The sequence below is a fragment of the Taurulus bubalis genome (genome assembly GCF_910589615.1).
Source record: "Taurulus bubalis genome assembly, chromosome: 5".
Taxonomy (NCBI): domain Eukaryota; kingdom Metazoa; phylum Chordata; class Actinopteri; order Perciformes; family Cottidae; genus Taurulus; species Taurulus bubalis.
In genome coordinates this window covers 13,398,437-13,421,458 of record NC_136593.1, presented here as the reverse complement: position 1 = coordinate 13,421,458, position 23,022 = coordinate 13,398,437, and the positions used below count along the sequence as shown (strand labels likewise).

The 23,022-nt window shown below is 38.6% G+C and overlaps 1 protein-coding gene across 1 annotated transcript in view; it reads right to left on the bottom strand.

Moving 5' to 3' along the window:
* Positions 1-23,022, bottom strand: part of ca16b (carbonic anhydrase XVI b) — a gene marked incomplete at both ends in the record, with an annotated part of 92,910 nt that overhangs the window by 33,849 nt on the left and 36,039 nt on the right. The window contains 2 exons of the mRNA XM_079218449.1: positions 3,142-3,290; positions 9,788-9,967. Coding sequence (XP_079074575.1) covers positions 3,142-3,290; positions 9,788-9,967 — 329 coding nt within the window. The remainder of the gene's footprint in view (positions 1-3,141; positions 3,291-9,787; positions 9,968-23,022) is intronic.

The following is a 23,022-nucleotide window of genomic DNA, read 5'->3' as shown; positions in this document are numbered from 1 at the left end:
CGAGACACATTCAGCCCTGGAGCTCAACCTCCAAGGTCATGCTGCTCAACTCTCGAATAACAGAAGATATACAAAACAAAACAAAAGCAAACCTCTACTGTAAAAGAGCACTGGCTATGTCAAAAACAAACATTTATGAACAAAACATTTTGCTGCTTATCTGGTGTCAGATGTAATATAATATTAAATACATCAAATTCTGTCGAGGCACAGATATGAAAATGTCACATCTTACAGGATGAAGTTTAATGGCCAAAGGCTGTATCCTGCATAACCACGTTCCCTTTCAACCATACATCAATTTATTTCCCTCCCTTCTCCTTCTGATTCAGAGTGAGAAATAATACATCATGTTTGATGCATTTAGTCTAACTTAAGGAAAAAGAGAATAATTGTATAAAGCAGACCTCCCATTGTGTGCTGTTTCTGCATATATGGTGCTCATATACAGCATGTAGTTAACAGGAAACATCTTTGCGGATATGAGGATGGAATATTCCTTTTTGTACTTCCTGTGGCAAAGACTATGCATTTCCCATGAGGATATAACTGATAGGTCGCCATGCGTGGCTGTCTTTTATTGGGCCTCTTTTCACCAATGCTGAAATTCCTTTGAACATTTCTACATGGTGTCATTTATGAAGCCTCAACCATGAGGACTGTGTTCACGGAATACATAGTACGAGAAGATGGTCATCCTTTGAGTTCTAAAAAAATAAATCGCGCTACCTCTGCATCCACATGGCAGAGCTTTTGGCAATTTAAATACCTTTACATTAGCAAGAAATACACAGATGCATGAGCAAAATGACTCAAAAGCAACTCTTATTGTCATATTATTTTCTTTCATTCAATGTTCCCAATGTTGTTCTTTAAAATGGATTTAAACTGATTGTTATTGAACCCTATCAGTTTATAAACATTGCTAGGATTATTATATGTTATTATATGTTTGTATACTGTACACAGTACAAAGCTGTTATTGTCTCGATCCCTTTCTTTGTATCAACAGATTTGGCCAAAGTTTACATTAATATTGGATCCATTACTTTTAGTTGTCCGTTTCAACATTTCTACTTCCTTGTAAACTAGTTTTTACGCACTCTTAATTGTAGCACATAGCGTTCAGGTTTTACAGCGGACTCAGATTGGTTGAAAGTGTTTCCTGTGCAGTTACAATAAGAAATATCAAAACAATATGTAAACCGATATATTTGTTTATTTTCCTCTTATATACACACACACACACACACACACACACACACACACACACACACACACACACACACACACACACACACACACACACACACACACACACACACACAGTTGTTGTGGACATATTGATACTTTCTATTTTTTTCTTCCTTTCATTAGCTAAGCGACTTCACAATTTTTCCTCGTTGACTTATGTTTCCTATTTCAAGAGAGCTTCATCCTTTTAAATTACGAGCACATTCACCTTGGAATGCATGCTCTTTGACAGAGAGGCTGATGCAAAAACCTTGGACTACACACAAAAACACACAAAGCTACAAATCTATATTTCACATTTATAAACGATGAATCTAAAAGGACATAATTATCTTCTTCTTGCGCAGCTTTTTTTCTAACGACTGCCTAAATTGGTCATTAAAGAGAATCCCATTTTCTTATTTAGAAGCATGCTATCAAAGGAGCCATACGCACAACAGCTTTATAATGGCTGTATATAATCCGGTGCCCTTTAACACTACATTAAACACAAAGTGATGTGGCAAAAATAAATCTAATTACTCAGCCATTCAGCATCAAAAGCTGTGCTTGCATAGAGGGCTCCAAAGAACAGGGCCAAGAAACAAACGCAGGAGAACTCTAGCTGCGTGTTTGGAGATAGGACAGAGAGGCACACTAACAGCCATTTCCTGTTTTCATACACTGTTATATTTACACTAATTATTATTGTTTGACAATAGAGGGGATACAAACCCATTCTGTACAACCCCACAACATATATGAGTAAGACACATTTGCTAATTCATTTTAGATAATGAATAGAAATGGCATTGTAAATCCTAAACATTTAAAAGGAACTAATAGCTAATTTTCTGCACCATACAGAAATAGTAGGATTTCGGCTTTAATCCAGGAGCCAGAATAAATAATACCAATAGGTTTCAGACTTAATACCCTTTATATCCGTGCCACAAGAGTGAATGATAATTTATTTTCTGCTTTCCTTTATTACTTCTGCAGTCTGTTCTCCCTTCGTTTCTTTTGTCTGCTATTTGTCTTTTGGCACAAATGGCATTTAGAAATGTGCTGTGACCTTGTGCAATATGCATCTTTAAAGCAAGAAAAGTACAAATTTCTGCTTCATTGCTTATCTTCTCTACTCTACTAAACTTTACTTTTGCTCAATGCCTTTTCACTCTGCTTTCATTGATGACGTTTTTCATATTTTCTATTGTAAATTCAACAAAACAATATCTGATTCTGACAGTGGTTCAAAATGTATTATGAAGAAATATGTTATTATTGTATTTTGATTAACAACTGCCCATTAACAGCGGAAATTATTTTGAAAGATAGCCATTTAGTTTGTGTTTTGTTTAATGTCTGTTTCTTGTACTGTTTTTAATATCTGTACCGTCTTGAGGTTCTTCAGTAATTTCATATAGATTAATAAAAAACTAATAAAGAGGGTCAGAATCAAAGCAGTAGAGGCTGAACTAGTCATATTACTAGTCTCTAGGCTGGGTTAAGTATCACAAATGCTGGATTCTATTTTTCCCATAGTGCAACTCAAATTCTTATTTTTGTGAGGCTCTTCATGCCGTGTAAATACCCACATCTTTCAAACTGCACACCCCCAGTTTGTAATGCAGGCTTCGTGTTATACATTTCTATTCTCCAAACACAAACTGAGATGACCGCTGATGACCTCAGCAGTTACCTGACCTTTCAGTGGGTCCACTTCAGCATCATTTGGAAGCTAGGATTTACCTAAAAATAGCTTTTAACCACACTGAATTGGGTTTTCAGCACTCAACCCAGTTGCACTTCTTGGAGACGAGGTATACTGAATTTTAGCAGCATCAATGTTCTGCCTCAATTCTGCTTCAATTTGTCAAAGTATATTGTGGTGACAGGATGCTTTACCTCGACAGGAAACCTTCTGCCATTTATGCTGTGTTCTGAGCCTGCTGATCCATTGCTATGGCCCCAGTGAAACTCCATCTTCTCAGCCTTAAAACGCCCCGGCAGTCCAGCACCTCTTACAAAGTAGTCATCCTTCAGGAGAACTGCAACTAGAGACAAACAGGGGAGAAAAAAAAGAAGGAAAATTATGTACACTCATAGCAGCAAAAGGGAGATAGTCAAGAAGCTCAGAGCGGCGGAGGCTGCTCATTTTCTTTGTTATCTGTTATCTCAAGATCACAACTTAATTCTTATTATCTAAACTCTCATCCGTTTTATTTCTGTAACGACAACTCAGTTATCGCATGATCACAAAATAACATAGTTCAATTCTGGGGTGTTCATATTTATTCTATAAGCTTTTGATCCAGAGAAGATGAACTTTGTTATCTCCAAATATCAAACATAATCAGTTTTTTATGATAACATGACACAATGCAATATCTACCTGCTTCAGACACTGATTAATTTGTTTATCAGTCATAGTCTCTCCCTGTGACATTGTCAGTGTGAACTAACAACTTTGCAAAGATTGTAGACTCACTCTGATTAGTTTTAGTGTTATTTTTATGTGACCCTGTTCAACTCCACATTTCCTTTCCTACTTTAATTGTCTCGATGATATTGCCTTGAAGACAGACTTTTTTTTTTTTATTATTACACAGAATATATATATATATATATATATATATATATATATATATATATATATATATATATATATATATATTAATCGGGAATCATCAATGTGCTTATATAAGTCCTTCAAGGATATTCAAAGGGCGAAGAAACTCACAAATGATCTCGACTCAGGGGAATGCAAGAGCCACCTGGCAACCCACAGCCTGCCATTTGTTTCTTTAGGATGCTTTATGAGGGGAAACATCATTGCTAGATACAAAGTCAGAGGTGGGCAACTTCACAATGACACACCAGCCTTTTCCAGTGGGCTTGACGCCCCATTGGTTGACTGTGGGGAGCAGTGGTGAACAGCTAGAGGCAAAGCCATTGTCTCTGAAACTTGTTGCATGGTTTTCTAGGAAGACATAATGGAATTTGCCTGCTTTGTTATCTTCTTCCACCGGCTAGCTTTTTGCATGGCTATAAGGTCGTTGCTGCAGTTGGAGAATAGCAAGCATTTTTAAATTGTCTCTCATGCAAGGTTACTACCAATGTCTGCACTGCTGAAGCTTTGACATTATATTCCACAAGATCTTGTAATTAAATGTTTATTGCAGAATTGCTGTGCCACTATTAGTTATGGTAATTAATGTTCCATGAATACATTGTAAAAGTGTTTACAGTAATTTTGTTTTATTACTGTACACAGAAGAATATGGCTTTAACAATATGACTGCAAGAGTTTACGAACAAAAGCACTTATGATATTTTATGATATTTAATTCATCAGTGATTTTGTTACAGTTAACTCGCTAAATAATTGTGTGAATATACAGTAGGGCCCCTTGAGATCTCAAAACTGGCTGTGATGAAAGCATTATGTTGCGCAATTCTGTAGATTTTAATGTTCAATAATGGTAAATCTTGTCTAAACCAAACTGTGAAACCTAAAAATGATTGTGTTTGTTCTGTAGAATGCTCATTTTCTTTTCTGGCTTGCTATTAGTACTAGGTTATGTTAGGTTGCCAGTATTCAAATATCTTAAAATCCCAAATTCCTCTACCTATCAAAAGCCTGCGATTAAGGAAGTGAAGAAAAATAAAAAAAACTGTCAACTGCATGAGAAATACTTCTGCAAAACTGAACTCCAACCTCAGTATCCTTGAAAATTAAAAATGTTGCCAAATATTGGTGTTTGGTTAAAGAGAGCTGACCATATCGAACAGCATAATCACAGAGGGAATGACACCACAGCTTTGCATATTATTGCTATCTGCCAAAAAAGGTCCATCAACTCCAAAATTACAAATTCCTGATGAGAAATATATCATTGTTACTACCTTGAGCCCTTTTAAAGCCATGCAGTGGCTTCTTAAGGGTCACAACCGTTTCACAATTTATAGTGGGCCATGTAAACCGCCTCCTGAGGTTAAAACAGACATTACTGCCCTCATGAGATTTTTACATGACAACAGCAATTTGGATTCCCCTTAAAAGTTCAGCCTGTCTGCTTTTCTTGGAAGCCTACGTTTGTAGATGTACTCAGCGGTGTCATGAAAGGGCGAGTTTAGGCTCCATTAGTTCTTCAGTTTTCCATGACATCCAAAACACCACCATGACAAGGCATAGCTGAGGTTATTTGTTCATGTATTCATGAACCTTAAACACGCCTACATTATACATCATTAGCCAGCGTAGTACCGGTGCTCTGTTGGCTCATCCCCCCGTTACAAGCAAAGTCAGGCTCTCTGAATAGGACCTCCCACTTTTAATTATATCACACAAAGCAAACCACGGGTTGAATCGTTTGTACAAGCAAACAGACTGAGTAAACACAAATGACATGATGAACAAGCTGTGCAGAGGGAATGGATGACATCAAGATAAGTGAAACAGATCACCATGCAGGGATTACTAGCAGGCAGAATCTTCCAGAGAAGAGGACGAGAGAGAAGCGGAGATCTGAAGAGAGCAGGACCGTGTGTGATGAAGGATGAGCTGAGCCCCTCTCGTGAGGCAAGAAAGAATCTTCCAGCAGTATTAATGGGCCAGTGCTGCTTAAGCTGATGGCCCACAGTATGAAGGAAAATGTCTTAGATGGAGGAGATTTCTGAGACGGAAAGCATCAGGTCAAAGAGAAAAGCAGTCTGTATAACAGGGGTGTCAAACTCATTTTAGTTAAGGGGCCACATGCAGCCCATGTTGATCTCAAGTGGGCCAGACCAGTAAAATCATAGCATAATAACGGCAATATTTCTCTAGGTTTAAATCATTGGTGAAGGTTTTTGGATGATAATCCCTATTTTTAAAGGTCTTTCTACAATAAACTAGAAACATAAAGACCAAAAATGCAGATATCGGCCCACTGTTTATCTGCCTGGGCTCTCCTCTGCAGATTCCCTCGCTTTGTGACGCATTTGTGACGCAACTTTCATGATGTGGTCCATTTTTAACGACTTGCAACAAAATGCCTCGTGATGAAAAATACAGTGAAATGTCCAAAAACATTATCCTCTATTTGCAGCTTGTACTTTCTCCCTGAATTTCGCCACAACGCCTGTTTTTCTCCCGATCATTGATGGTGCACCGTCTGTAGCCCCGCTGACAGCACGGGTCCAGTCCACTCCGACCCGGTCCAGCGCTTCAACGAGAGCGCTAAAACTTTATTTCGCTGTAGTGGTGTCTGTCATAGGTACCAAGTCAAGGAACTCCTCGGTGACCGCCAAAATCTCATCAACACCACAAATGAATACGGCCAGTTGAGCAAGATCTTTAGTAATGTCAGTGCTCTCATCGAATGCTTGACACCCTTGCTGTATATGAAGGAACTACCCATCACATGTTCATAATTTCAGCAACTATTTTGCAAAACACATATATGGTAATACACACGGATGGTAATACACTACTGTTTTGCTGATATTGAGTTAGTGTAATCCTGTCTGCAACACAGGGAAAGTCAAGGAAAGGGGATACCGGCTGATCATGGGAGTTTCATTAGAAATGCTGCCCTGGGTGTGTTTGAACCCTCCAACAGCAGAGCAGGAATTAGAAGCTAAGCCAAAAAGACCTTGAATCACATCCAGTGAGAGAAGGGGAGTGTGTGTGAAAGTAAATCCTTGATCAATGCAAATGTCTCCAGGGCCTTCCAATTCCATGAATTTGGTTGAGAGTTGTTTGAAATTTTACTGAGAAATGTTTTGTTGAGGAACACTGCTTGCATGGCAGCAAGTCAGCTCAATCTCAAAGCAGGTCAAGGCACAAGGGAACCTCATGAAATCAATCTGATGAACTTCTAAGATCTATTCACTCAGTTCTTAATTACAACATTGACTTTTAAATAGAATGAAAGATGTTAAAGCCCAGGATTTGAACATTTGGACTTCAGCAGCCCCTTGTGGCGGCAATAATTTTCTTTTTTTTAAAACACTGTCAGGGGTTTTGTTGATTCAGAATTGGCCTAAGCATGAAGCACGACAGTATGCATAATCGGTCCATGGACAGTAAAGGCAATTTATCTGTGTTACCATATATGACAGAAATCTATACAAGTCAGACTAGACAGTCTGACTATGGATGGTAACATTGAGATTAAACACTACCGTTAAAGGAACAGTGTGCCGCCTTTAGGGGGATCTATTGACGGTAATATAAGATGAAGAAGTATGTTTTCTTTAGTGTTTTATCACCTTCAAATAACCGTTGTTCTTCATTAACTTCAACTACGCTGTATATAAAGGGAGCGAGTCATCTTCAGAGAGCCCGCCACCACGTCTCTAAAGTGGACAAACCAAATACTGGCTTTAGACAGGGTCATTCTTTTCAAGTTTTTGCAACGGCCACCTTAGTTCTCCGACACGCTTGGCACACTGACAAATACAAAATTTAAAGTAATTTATTAAATCAAAAGGGAACTAAAAGGTTGATAAAGCCGGCTAGATCATACTGGTATGGTCAATGTTTACTGCTCACATATAGAAATGACATGGTCACACTCCGATGCACATCTGACTGAAGGTTTTACGTATGAGACTTAACATTTGGGACTAGAAGTGTTCCTCTTCATCACTATGTAGCAGTCCATGTAAACAAAGGAAGCCAGCAAAAAGTAGTCTCATGACAATATTCTGTATATGAATGGACAAAGAGGCATATTATGATGTGTGAAACACTGCAGATAAGATGAGAGGACATACTGCATGGTTGAATTTTCATGATACAAATTGCTAAAATCCACGATCTAAGTTGAAGTGTCACTAATGGGCTTCTGCTCGACTCCGGAGGACGACAACGCTGTGACAATCACACAATAGACTGGGATACACTCGGCCATGTTCAATGTCATCTTTACCAACTGTACAATTCAACGACAAAAGATTGTCAGGGACAGTGCATGAACAAAGATTGTAGACTTGGCACATACAGTCACCAAAGAAGCATTAAGACCGTTCCGAAGGCCAGAGATTCATTTGAGGAGAATGCTTTACATTCAAAACTTTGAAACTGTCCTCCAAGGATAAGAAGGCCAAATATCCACAGGGATCAATAACTAACATTAACAAATGTTGGCTAGTCCATGAACAGTGATCCACATTTCAAGTGATAAGTAGCCCTGAAAATAAATGCTTAAAAATTTAACCACTGCTTTCTGTACAGTGGTTTTTAGGCTTATAGACGAGCATCAGCTAACCAATTATTGAACAGAGCCAACACGCTGTAATATGATTGATCCATCTATCCATTATTATAATCTTTAAATGTAATTTAAAATTGTTAAATATTTTAAAACACTATATTCTAAAGTGCATTAATCTTGGTAATGTGATAGTTCTGTTATATATATATATATATATATATATATATATATATATATATATATTAAAAGTAATCTTTCAATGAGCGATTAAGTCTACCGGTCATGTCATGGCAATTCCAAAAGTGAATTTGCTAAATATTAAGTTGACTTCTTCTAAACAGTGAATGCATAATAATATTTTGTGGTAACATTGTTCCATTTTCCTGATTTTCACAGTGCTTAGCCATCTAAAATTCCCTCTGTACTGTTTGTGCCCAAAATTACAGCCAGCCGTGTTATTTCCATCTTTGTAAATAAGCAGCCCGCAGCATTGCTCCGCTGTCCCAGCGGTCTTGGTTGTCATGGAGGCTAACAACTCTCATTATGATCAAACGCAAAAGATGAAACTACACTCAGAGAGAAACAGTGCCAGGAGCAGAGGAGATCAATTAAGGTCAGGATTTTCACACCAATGGTCCATGGATTAGCTGATTGAAAAATAAAATAGTGGCAATGGATTGAAGAAGCAGTTTATCAAGTCAGCTTCAAAATGTTTCTGTAAACAAGGCTGATACAAAGAGGATGGGAAGAGAAAAGGAGAGCAGAGGGCAGAACAATAAAGGCAGCATTAAAACACAATATATTGACAATAATCATTACAGATTGATATGATTATGTGTGATTGTTGTTTGCTTCACTGAAACATTAGATTTTGGATTTAGAATTTGTGGGTATGTGATATGGATACCGTTTTTTTATCACTGTGTACATACACACGTATTACATTGTCAGTATACTGTATATTGTGGAATGGTAAACTATCTGGACATTCAGCTGTTTATGGGAAAAATATGACCACTTAGAATGTCTTCTTTTGGCTAATCCAGTAAATAAAAAACTGTGATGCGGAAATCCTTTGCGATAATGCCATAAGGCTTTCCTGCTAAATGATCTGGCAACACTGCTTGCAATGGCCTAATATAGTCAGAAGGAAACTGTATAAAACGGATAGCGACCATACATTTATCAACTGGTCATTTGTTATCCCACTGCAGTCATATTGCCTAACTCTACGCTAGTATTTAAAAAGTCTTAACCGTACAAAGAAATCTGAATTTTGGTACTATTTTATTAATGTTTAATGCAATCCAGAGACAAAACTAGTCCGTAACTAAATCTGTGATGCCGACCTGTCTTTCCAGTGTTTTTCATGGTGGTCTGGTTGGAGGACTCAGTGTTGAACTTGTCAAGCACCAGCTCCTGGTACTCATCCGAAATGGAAGCTTGTTCCTCTGCAATGTCCACAGGTGATTGGTTCCTCGCAGAACATTCTGGGTATGAGGAAGGCCAGCTTTGAGGTCCATGGCTTCCTGTAAAAATAGAAGAATCAAGAGCTTATGAAGTAGTCCACAGAATTCTCTTTTGTCTGAAGATACTATAACACAGACACAACATTACACACTGTGACAAGATTACTACTACAGCAGCAGCCAGGTTTCAATATTCCTTGAATGGAAATTCAGCTGCAGTGCCCTCTAAACCCCTCCAACAGCTGGGAAAACATGTAAACACAATGACAATGCATTATCTGGCTACAGGCAACTCCAGCATTAATTGTCCATATATGACATCCATATCTAAATGAGGCAGATTCTACAGTGATACACAAACTAAAACTAAGCCTAGAATGGGTAGAGAGTTAATGTGGGTCTATGCCTCGGATAGGTTAAAAAAACAAAAACATTACACCAAATAGGCTATTCAATAGAAAACACTCAAATTTAACAATGAATGTGCAGTGTGTGCTGCAAACGAACTTCCTGTAGAATCCCCATCCACTGTCTGCTCTTTTAATCCTCTATCCCCTACAGTGGCGCTTCTACAAAGGAATAATCCACAACCGACAGGGGTCCCCTTGATCTCTTCTCGGGTACAATGGGCCAATGCAACAACAAAAGCTGAGGGATCAGGGGAACAAGCAAGCATGCATGGATTTTAACTTTTCTGGGTTAACACAATATTCATGATCCCATTCCCTACAGATACAGTGCAACTTTGCTCCTAGCTCATTGCAAAGATATGAGAACCCCTCTTTACTAAAACACCCTGGATGAAGGGTGTCTTTATGTCTTGAAATGTATAAACACCTTGCAACCAAAGACCCTGTGCTCGAGACCCTCGAAAAGACAGTGCCAATCAGGATTATTTTTGAAATATCCAATGTTTTACATGTCAGCCAGTGAGCAACCATAAACATGCATCGTGGAGAGTGCAGACACATACATAGGAATCCTTTCATTCATCTCTCCAATGAATATGTCACTATGTTGGGAAAACACTGCACTGTCTCAGATTTGTCCAGTGACAAATTAAGATGAATTGTCATCTAAAGGCCACCCACAACAGTATTGGCTAGTCTGGATTGCAATTGAATGTTGGAATGGGTAGCTGCATTTCTAACCAATGACTGCATTAGCCAGCAGGATTACATTTGTCAGTCATGGCTTTAGACTTACCAATATGTCTGTTCCAGTGCAACTCCTAATGTTTTATATCCTTAAACAGAGTTCATTAGGAATGCAATGCTATTATTATAAAAGGCAAGATAAAGCTGCTTCCCAATCATAAATACACAGAAGATACTAGATATGAATCTAGTATCTTCTGTTCCATTTGAGTTGCTGGCAGCTGCTTGCTGGCAGGTTAGCCGTAACCTTGCCATCATCGTGGAAGCTGTCGGAAACTCAATTAACGCCAACAAATATTATATTGATTAAAGGTTAATGCTTTGTGAGGCAATATTTTTTTATATCATCACAAAAGCAAATTACTCCCTATAATTTAAAAGCCTCGCTAACAAGGCCAGTCTCACTGATAATCGACAACACAATCAATATGGGAGAGCTGAAGATACAAATTGGGCATCAAGCTGGCTAAAAAGAGGCAGATATTACAGATATTTGCCTCAGGAGTTGATAGCCCGACTACAGTGGGACTTTTCTGTTAAATATGAAAACATTCTACAATACTTTCTCTCTTAGTTTTTACGTGAAAACAAAGTAGAATTTATTTGCTTTTTTTTCTCATTTTCTATTTCATATCTAACCTGAGTATGGATAGATATAAATGTATTCTGGTACAGTGAAATACATGTCCAGGCTTTGTCTGGAGCCATAGAGCTAGACCAGTAAACCAAGGCCAATATATTGGTGGCTATCAGCTTATTGCCAATATATTGGTATTAGTGTACATGTTTGCTTCTGAGTAACACGAAATTACAGGAAAGATATGTGAAAGAAGGTTTGATGGGGATCGAACCGCCGATCGAATGACGAACCTGCTCACCAGTTCATATTAGAGTTTATTTTTATATATATATATATATATATATATATATATATATATATATATATATATATATATATATATATTTAAATGACACCTTTGTTGGATTTCGTAAACTCCTAAATATCCGTATTGGAATCAAAAATAGCAGCAGCTGCCTGACTGTAATATGTATTGATCAATGATGACATTTGTGGGACGAGCTATATTAGTTCACTTGTAAACCCAAACCGTTGTACTAATTTTCAGTGTTTCAGAATTTTTCTAGGACAAAAAAAATGGAGCTCAGACAGTGTAGAGTTGATTGTATATTTATGTAGTACACACTTGAGGCAGTTATGCAATTGGTTATGACTTACTTACTTACTTCCATCCCATTTGTGTTCGCAGAAAATATACATTCTCTTTGGCAGAGCTGTGTGAAGCACCAAGCCTTCAGTTGCTTTGAATATTTACCATTCCCTTAACCGGCAAAGTGCTATGTGGACTACCAACAATAAACAAACACGGGAGAACTATTCAGGTTCTCCAGGTGGCAGTTTCAACACCCATTTCTTGCATTCCTATTTTTCTCCTCTTAAGTGAAGCGTGACAAGTTACAAAAAACATTTTAATGACGCTACTGAGAAATATAGCGCAAAAAATGACCTCACAATAACGTCAACTTCTATTGGTCAGATGTGTTGAGACGGGTTCGATGTTGACTCAGAACATGAAAGGAAGTTATAAAAGAAAGAGCCCTGGATTTATTGTTGCTATACAAACATAAAGCTAAGACATGAATAAATATCATTAACATGTCAATATTTTATCACATCAGAACCACACGGTGTAATAAGTGAAGTGCACTGAACCCACTAAAATGTTTCACAGGCCACTTTCATTCAAAGTGTAACTAGCGAAAAGTGTAATCTTTTGCTAATTTTCCATTAAAAAACACATTACACCCCATTTACTGCCAGAGAGATAATTCTGCCTTTTCAAGAACAAAAAGGGAGGAGCAGCGTTAAAATCAGATAAGTGAGGGTTGCACTGCAGTCGATTAATCTGTCTCATTGCCATCCATCAGAAAGGCTATAATCCTAGTGGTAAAGCCTTTCCCACTACAGCCCTTCCACTCTATATGGCCGAGGTGAGCAAATAAAATAAAAAGTGCATGTTCAAAATATTGAAGATAGATTTATCTATAATATTACAGGCCACATTTGCAACTACATTCAGCGTATGGCTCTGAGAGCACCGCTTAGACACACTGGGCTGCATGACATACTTATTCTAATGAAAATCTTTATTGGAGCTATCAGGTAATTCACATGGTATGCTGATGGTTTTATATACTTATGATGGGCAAAGATGAGCCACTTATACTGGTGTTACAGCTCACCTTCCAGGAATATGACAACATTTTGCAGAATGTATCTTTAACCAACAAAGCAGAGGAAACTGATGAATCTGATCCACACAATACAACACAAGGTTGGGGATTATTTTTGGAGTATTTGTGTTCCCATGATGGATTGCATCATATAGTATTGCTGTTATGTGGGGTTTGTGTGAATATTTCTTTACCATCAATTATTATATAGGCTCCGCAAAATGATATTCAGCAAATGTAGCAGCAGCTCATGCTAACAGCCAGTTAAAGAGTCCAAAGCATACAGAAATATATAATCAAGATGGATTCTAGCAGGTTGGAAACTAAAATGCCCATAAGCCCATATTTAACCCCTCTTAACAAAAGTCAGGGTTCTCAAAGACTGCTTTTACCAGTTTCAGTCAAATTCTGCACCTTTTAATGTGTGCCGATCCGTTGCAGCACAGGTTCAATGACAACAAATCTACATCAATATTTTGACTGATTCAATAATTCCCAATACTTTCCTTTTAGTAATTTAGGATCTATGCTGGAAGTAAGATAAGTGGTGTTTATACAGCCCGTACCATTTGTTAATTCAACCTGTTCTGAGCTCACTTCTGTGTGACGTGACACAACTCTTGTTTTAAGTAAAACAGGCACATGTTTCTCTCAATCTGGCACTTTCAGTTCTAGGCGTCATCCCATTAACCTTGGGATAAACAGCCGTGCCTGTGCTACCATGGCAATGCTGACAGAATGGCAATTGCCTTGTCATTTCCGTTTTGTCCCTCTGAGAGAAAGCATCCATGCTGTATGCCGCCTGGCAGACCTTCCAGAATTGGCACACGAGCGCTTGCAAAAAATCCACGCTGATCAGTCCATATGTGTGAGTGGCAGCATAACACGGGTGGCAACTATAAGACACAGTATGGGCGGCAGGGAACGGGGTCACAATAGTTATTGCAGCTGGAGCAGTGTTAAGAGAGATCAAAGCCTTATGTATGCTGCAGAAACCCGTTCGCAGGAGCATCGCAGCAACATTTTTGAACAACATTCCTGCTGTTAGCTTCAATATGCTGCGAACACTCCAGATGGTGGAGACACAGGCTTTGTAGTAGTGGTATCAAGTGTCCAGGTTAGACAACTGATGAGCAGAGGGCTTGTGCAATGTGAGGCAGGCCAGTAAAGTCACGGAAGTCTGTAATCAGTCAACTAATGACAGATTTTTAATTTTTCATGTCTGTCAGTAACGCGTACTGTACGATGGTTACTGACTTCTTTAAAATCATCAGACTTTAGGAAATGCTGGGATCTCAAAGCCCTGCAACATCACTAAAAAATAGGTCCATTGGGGCAACAAATATACGAGGTTAGATGATCACACAGGTGGAAAATACCCCCCCAGTTACATTTATTTGGAAGAGAAATAAAAGGCAGATGAAATGATTACCCAAACTTCATGTTCTAAAATACCGTTCCAGCCCAACTTCCTGGTTCAACCTTGACATTTAATTTGCATTTGTTCGCACTCTTTTGACATTACTGGTGTGCTCAATTTTGGTTTTACATCAAAGTTAAATGGTAGCTGATCTGGTAAAACTGTCAGCTTGTTTACGACCTGTATGATTGTCTGACTGCTCACACATGTTGCCCTGTTGGTCCTTTTTTTTAAACGAGGTCCCCGTGTTTCAAAATCAAAGCAGATTATTTGGTGAACACGATGACATAACCGATGGCTGATGGCATGAAAACGAAAACCGTGTGCAGTAAATAAACTAGGAGAATTGGAAATGTTATCATTGAATTTGACTGAAATCCCTTTTGTCAAGATGAGAACCTTCTCAACAGTATGTTTGGCAAACATGGACGATTTGGTGCAGCAAAAATATTTATTTAAATACATCATCTTTTTTATCTAAATTTTGACTGATTGACTCCGAGATATTTCAGTCTGGACCAAAGTGTTGGACCAACAGCCTAACAGACAGACGGAAATTGCTTTCCTTATAGTCATGCTGCCGGGATGGCAGGCCTTTGTCCTTTTTTTCTCTCAGATAAGCAAGGAATTCATAAGCACTGTGCCTCAAACATGCCCTTTTCTATTTCTAAGATACTCCAGATACATATTCTTACATCTCTTCACAGAAGTATAGACTAATTTAATATTTTTCACAATGCATGGCGCCTTTACTGGATATGCGGGGTGCATTCAGAATGAACTCTAAGGCATGGTACTGGCAGACGCCAGTATCGTCTACTGTAAACTCCAATAAAAGTGCTCCTTTGCACAAAACAGACTTTGTCCCGTCCTCCAGCAACACTTCGTTCCACCGCCTATGTGTCCTGCAGATCTCTTTACATGCTTCCTGGCAGCTCTGTGACCTAATGGCTGGGATGTGATGAGGGAGAGGGAGAGAGCTCAGCTCACAGCTGAAAGGACTGTGAGAAGAAAAGAGCCGACTCAGTCGACTGCACGATGCAGTTTGTGAGCGTTTAACAACAATCATACAGACTCCCAACCACACGGTATAACAAACAACCAGGGATGGATATAGTTTACAAATCCAATCACAAGCTTATAGTTTCATAATTTCTTGCATTCACTATCTCCTTGTTACGGGGCTCAGTCTAACTCTTATTTTCTGTGCCATGTGATATTCTGGGTTTCATGTTTTTCAGATAGACAAGAATAAGAGTCTGCATGCAACTACAATCAAAGTGAGGAAAATCCTCCTGGCAAAATTGGGCCAGCCAATTTTGGTGACTGACTGTTTTCCCAGAGTAAATGAGGCCATGCTGCTAAAACTACAAAACTATTACGCTACAGTCACATGTGACTGAACACCAGTTCAACCAAGGACAGTCTTTTGTTACTGCCTTTACTTTCCTGTTCAACAACTGAAATCTATTTTTAATGACGAAGTTAAACATGTCCACGAAAAAGCATAGGGAACTTTCAGGTGAATGAAAGCATGTTTATGGAAATGAATCATCAAGTATGACACTTAGCCCTCTATCTCCTGTATGTGTGATTTTGTATACATAGAGAACTGTGCTTTTAGAGGATTTTCTTGTGTGCTTCCTTTACTGGCCCATATGCTTAAGACGACTTAATTATCAGTGAACTATGAAGGTAAAAAAAAAAACATAATGCCCTGAGTGGGCGTCGGAAGGCTCTGAACTTTTACCAAGGAATTGTTAAACGTGAAAATAATTGGAGTCTTCTTCGATGCCTTTGAAAGCTTTTTCTCAACATTGTCTCACATCCACTTCTCAGAGTAGATATGAACGAACAGATACTTCATCAGCGCAGTTTGCAAGAATAAAAAAAGGCATCTGTGGTCACTACGGGGCACAAAGTGACGCACGAGTGAGTCTTCAGTTTCACTTCACTAAATTAAAGGTGCGTTTGTTTGACCTTGTCAGTTCTGTCATGAACAAAGGCAAAAAAGCAAGCACACCAAAATCATTCTCTTTGTGTTCATTCACTTTATTGTAGAGGTACTGACATAACAATAGGTAAACCAGCGAATTTGATGATTAAAATGGAATCAGCTGGAATGAAGGCTTTAGGCCTGACTTTTCAATGTTGCCTTCATTTTTGGAGCTTCCCAACATAAACCCCAGAGGCAAATTAGCGCAGGCTCTGTGCTTGTTGTTCAAAGACACGAGCGGAGGGAATATCCGAGAAATGTATAACCTGTTGAGGGCGCAACAGCTAATGAGTGCAAAACACTTTCTTTGATGAAAACAAATGTTGCATTTCGTGTTGGATCAAAGTAATTGATATTCATCAATTATTGATCAATTATGATGATTCATATTCATTAAATTGTAAAAATTGTATATATCAACCAGATGATTACGCTTTTTTGATGACACAATGTGGTTAAATCATTAAAAAAAACGAATTCATTCATTCAAAGTAGTACGGAAAAATTAAACGATTAAATCAAATGGAATATAAACATATGTGGGACAGAACCGGCTGTTACAGCAGAACTGCTCCCACATCTGGACCAACACATCTGCACAGATTATTGATCGAGTAGTAGAATCAGCACAAACATTGATTAATGACAAAAAGTGCTTCCAGAGATCAAATTGAGCTTTTACGTTGTTCTTAACCACATGACATGTAACGGGTTAATTAATAAAGTGCACTTCACCCCACAATGTTTGCTGAAAGAACATTATTGTTTTTAATGTTGAACTTTTAATTTAAACTCCTTCCTTTGTAGACCTTTCAGAACACTATACCATCTAAAAATATGATGAATACCTGCACCATGAAGTAATTATAACATGCCATTATTGTATCCAGAACCAGTACAGTATCAGCTTCCTTGGAGTTACTGCAGACACCTACTGTGACAGGTGATTAAAAGTATGGCTACTCTGGGAGATAGCTGACAGGAGGTTCAGATAAGGCAACTACTTTCCCCCAAAGTGCAACACTAAAGCCAACATAAAAAAAGCAGACAAGATCTTATGAATCATAAAATCTAATGGATCATCAATAATCCTCTGCTATCTCAAGCATCAAAATGAAACTCCACAAGAGTCATTTTGAAGCTGCACTCCCTTTTGCTGATGCTGCGGGTCACTCACTGACCCCTGTTACATGAGTTCAAATTGCTTTTTATAGAACAGGAAGTCAGTTAGTTTAGATGTTGGTGGAGAGGACTGATGTGATAAAACAGGTTTAAACTGATTCGGTCCTTTCAGTTTAAATTATGAGTCAGATTTCTAGACTAGTTCCTGGGGTGGTCTGAAGCAGTACTTCACTTAGCCTGTCAATAGATGTTAATCTGCTTTATTACTCCGGAGGATCTGCATTTCATCTGAAATTGGTACAAGCGAACACAACTGTGGTCATTTCAATAAAGGCCATAAAGCAAACCAGTGTCAAGAAAAATCTTCTTCTACTTCTAGGGGTTTCTCTTCAGCATTTCACGCCAATCTAATGGTCAATTAGCAGGACTGGAGACAAATGTTTTAGAAAAAGAAGTGGAGGTTAATGTCTAATCTCCAGAGAAGTAATAATCACAAGCTAGAGTCTGATGAGGCCGTAACATGGAGTTATGGTGGGAGGCGGCTCAGTGAAAGCGAGAGAGATCACAAGCTGAGCTGTATATGCATTTGTGGAGAAAAACTGAATCTTGCCTCGAGAGAGACAGAGATTTTAATATGGGCTTGACATTTATTACTCTGACAAACACCACCATGTTTACTATGGTAGTTAACAAACAAAAAACAGCAATACAGTTAATGCAGTTTTAATGCCATACCTTGTTAATTCTCCTTTCCTGTAGAATAACATCATCTTCCCCTGATATGGAAGAAAAACTGACACTATAAGTACTCGCCCCAATCAACAATGAAATCTCCTCTTTTTCTTTTTACCATGAAGTGAGCAGCTTTTGAGTTTACAGTGAAAAGAGAGTGTGGGTGTGACACAAGTTAACCAATCAAATCTGGAGACTTTGTCTGTCTGTCTGTCAAACAAAATGTGGAATAAAAGGGAAACTTGGCCAATTTTCAACCGCCGTTGTGGTTGCATTGTGGGTGTTATCTGCAAATGAACAATGTTCAGCTTTCCTTTGTGTATCCTCCGCGCTATGGACAAGGACAACATTGAATATTGGTCATAAAATGGAAGAAAATATGGTTGAGAAAAATTATATTGTGGTGGCATAGTATATAATTCCCACTATTTGAAAAGAACACCATTAATGAGTGTCTATTTTAGCATAATTCTCATGAAGCTCTAAAGGGAGATACCCATCCAAAGAAAATAGTAAAAAGCTGCATTTACTTGCTATAGATTCTGAACTCGACCCAGTGGACTTGAAATTAATCAATGATTGGAAGGCTCACATGAGATGAAATGTATAATTGTCTTTCAACATTGTCCTCTGAATTTCAAGGGGACAGGAAGTAAAATATACTAATCTATAGATTTTTTCAGATTTGCTCGCCAATCTTTCAATCAGTGTCGGAAATCTACAACCCAGCGTTGACACTACAACAATCTTCACTTCTTCCTATTTATCTTTTGCCTTCAGTCTGGTCACCAAGTGAAATGCATGCTCATTTGGTCTGAGGTCAAATGACTTGGCCAGTCAGGTCTTTCTCATTAAAAGAATGGTAGTCGGTCAGTTCATTTGGGACCATTGTTATATGCCACTGTGCTTAAATGTATGGATTATTTACACAAACGGCTAGAAAGCCTACATGTTCATCCACAATAAAAACTTCAAAAAAGCTAAAAAGTCCATACTTATATCTAATAGTAAGCTGTTACATTGTAAACAGAGTGTGCTGGAGAACACAGCCAAAACAATGACAAACCTATCACTGTCCGAATTCTGTCTAACGGCACATTCTCATCAAGTTGCAGTCAGTTCCGATTCCAGGTTATATAACGGTATTTTTCAGGCGTTATCTTAACCCAGACATGTTTCATTATGCAATTAACAGTGTGACCTCATACCCCTCACTACACCCAGACATTCAAGATACAGGCTTCCCTTCCAGCTTGTGTCTGCGGGAGAGGGCGGAGAAGAAGACAAACAACCATTGCATATACAATGTGTCTCAGTAGATGCTTTAAAAGACAAGGAGCCCTTGATGGTTAACCACTAATTTATAATCCTATAGCATACGTTTTCAAGTTGATTGTTCATGTATGTGTTCATAACAGCCCTTTACTCAATATTTGATCACTTTGCAATGCTTGATTGCAAAGATTGCTTCCTATGACTGATTTGTAGTTGATTAGATGCTCATATGATACTTTTAGGAAAGGGCATTCAAACATAGCATTGGTATCGTAAGGATTTTTTACAAAACTATAAATAATTAAAAAAACAATCTATATATATTACACAATATATTGATAAAATAAAGTCTAAATATGCTCACTGCTTGTGCGTATATTGGTGTGGCAAACTACACAACCATTGATTTCAGGTGGTCTTGCTGAGTTCTGAGAAGAAGGCATCTGATAAGGATGGCGCCACGGCCGTCTCAGAGCCTGAGCTGAATCTTTCATCAGGGGTCTTTGTGTTCCACACAGCAGCACCAAACACATAAAAGCAGGTAGAGGAAGTGGTAAATCATAGAGGCATTGGGGTCTAATTGGCCACCAGAATGAGCTCAAGCCAAAATATTGTTTTCCCTTGGCGCTATCTGCTTCCATCTCGTGGACTTTCATAGAAATTGTGGCTTCCTGTTCTTGGGTGTTGGCCGCTGCATAAGTACAACATCCCTTAGTCTGTAAAAATAATCTCCAGGACCTTGTATGAAGAATAAGAGGGACAGAAATACACTCTGTCCCCATGAGGGAGAGCTTCCCCTTCAATTCAGAAACGTTAACAGTTTCCCCTTCAATATGGCAAAGAGCCAACATGCCTACAAATGTTTTAGAACCATTACTTCTGTGTGGATCTCTGATTGATTATTTTACAGAAATCCCAAAAATGAAACATATATTCTCATTAACTTGCATTACCCACGTAGTTACTGTGATACAGAGTTGTGTGCAAGTGTGAAAGGTAAAGTAAGACAAACTCCTGAGTATACATAGTAACAAAGCATCATTGCTAAAGCTACTAGATGCTCAAACCTGATTTGACCCCTTAGTTAGTATGTATGTGAAAACAGACACGCAACACAGCCAGAATAAGTCAATACCCTCAAGCCCAGTTAGACTCGTTCTGACTTTCACACCTCTATTCTCACATACAATGGATGTTACACAACTAACTTATGTAGCATGCTGGAGAAAGCAGAGATGGGTGCAGTTTGTGCTCCATCACTCTTTACGTGGCCCTGTTAGTCTGTTCTGCCTCATAGCACAGCTGCTGTTCAGAGACAGGCGAGGCAGCTGATTGGAGAAGAGGCAGCAGGCGGACCGATCACTCTGTCAGTTCAAACAGCTGTAGACCGCAGTATCTTTCTGCACACTATATGTACACAAAGTAATTAGCTTCAGTCCGACATCAACTTTTAAAAGGAAAGAGAAAGGGGTGTGACCCATAAGTGAGAACTGTCCACAGCGTGAGTTGCAATGTTCAATGTGTGAGAGTTCATGTGTAATTTGTTGACTACACTTTTAACATATTTGTTAAGCTAAACACACTGATACAGTATGTCATATATCTGCTTAGCAGTCAAACTCACTTAAAAAGATAAGGCACATTTTCCCTGAACTCTCATATTCTGCTAGCCTGTCTTTACATGAAAAGACTGGCTTTACATCAAAACAATAGCAAGACTAAGAGTTTTGCTTTGTTACTTAAAAAGACAAACTGAAAGGAAACCGTTTAGAATCTCTTACTGTGGCAAATACGTATCCTATGGTGTAAAAGTAGTCGTACACCACTGTTAGCTTTAGACCCCCTCTGATATCTCCCAGTGCCCTGTTATCCTTCAAATTTAATTAGTGAGAGTAAATCACATCAGGTAACTACATCTTTGCCTTTAATTGTGTGTGCCAAGTTTAGTTACGTCTTGAGCATGCTTAGTCCCTCAAAAGTACCTTCGTTGTTGACCACGAAGGATGGGTCGCCACGGCAACAGCGTTACACGAAACATCAAATGCTTTGGGGGCTGGCATCATGAAAGTCTTATGTTCGTCTAGAAGTAATTTGATGTCGATCTGATCGACCTACTAAGAGAAGCAAGCCAAAGTATAGAACTATTTACTTCCTGTTGCCATTAGGTGGCGCTATGACTCTAATAAAAAATTAGACTGCACATGTCTTCAGGCCTGGAGTCTCATCAAACATATGAAACCTGGAAAGGATCTTATCATGTGGAGTCGAGTTACATCGGTTTATTCGGTCATGGCGAAGGATCAAACTTCCGCGATGCTCCCACACGACGCCGTTCACTGGATCCTTACAATCTTCAAGGTGATGCATTACCAATGTCTTAAGTCTCTTCCGACGCATTTTGAGAGGGATCTGAATCATCTGTGAGGAGCACGGTGTACAAGTAGAAAACATGTAACTTCCTGTTGCCTTCAGGTGGCGCTATGACTAGGATTAAAAATTATCAAATGGATGTCTTCAGGGTCAAGAGGTCATGACATATGAGAAATATGGAGTAGATTCCATCATGTACGGCCGAGTTAAAACAACTTCCATTTTCATGGAAAATGGTGTCTCTTTGCCGCTGCTCTGCGCTCACATAGTTCGATATTTTGAAAATCCTGAAATAACTTTTTCCTGCAAAGGTCTCAACATCATATTGCCCGAATGTGAAATCAGTCGTGTCTAATCTCTAGGAGGAGTTCGTCAGAATACAACACCTGAAAACAAGGAAAATGACAAAATTGAGCGGTTCACTGCAGCGCCCTCTAGTGTTTGAATATTATGAAACAATTTGGGCACATTAAGGGACACGATGTTGACATATGCTACAAAGTTTGTGAAGATAGGCCAAGTAATTTGGAAGTTATATATTGAGCCACGCCCCAAGAGATTAATTGGTTAATAACTTCTAAACGCAATGAGATATCAACAAAGTTGAAAATATCGTTTGACAGGAAGTTTCGTAAGAAACGGACCTAGCGTTTAGGAGTAGGCAAAAATGTGTTTTTTACAAAATTCAAAATGGTGGAAAATCTAATTAGGCGCATTTTAATTTCACGGATGAGTTTTTTGTAGAGCAGTCCCACCCGGACATGTGTGTAAAATTTCAAGTCAATCGGTC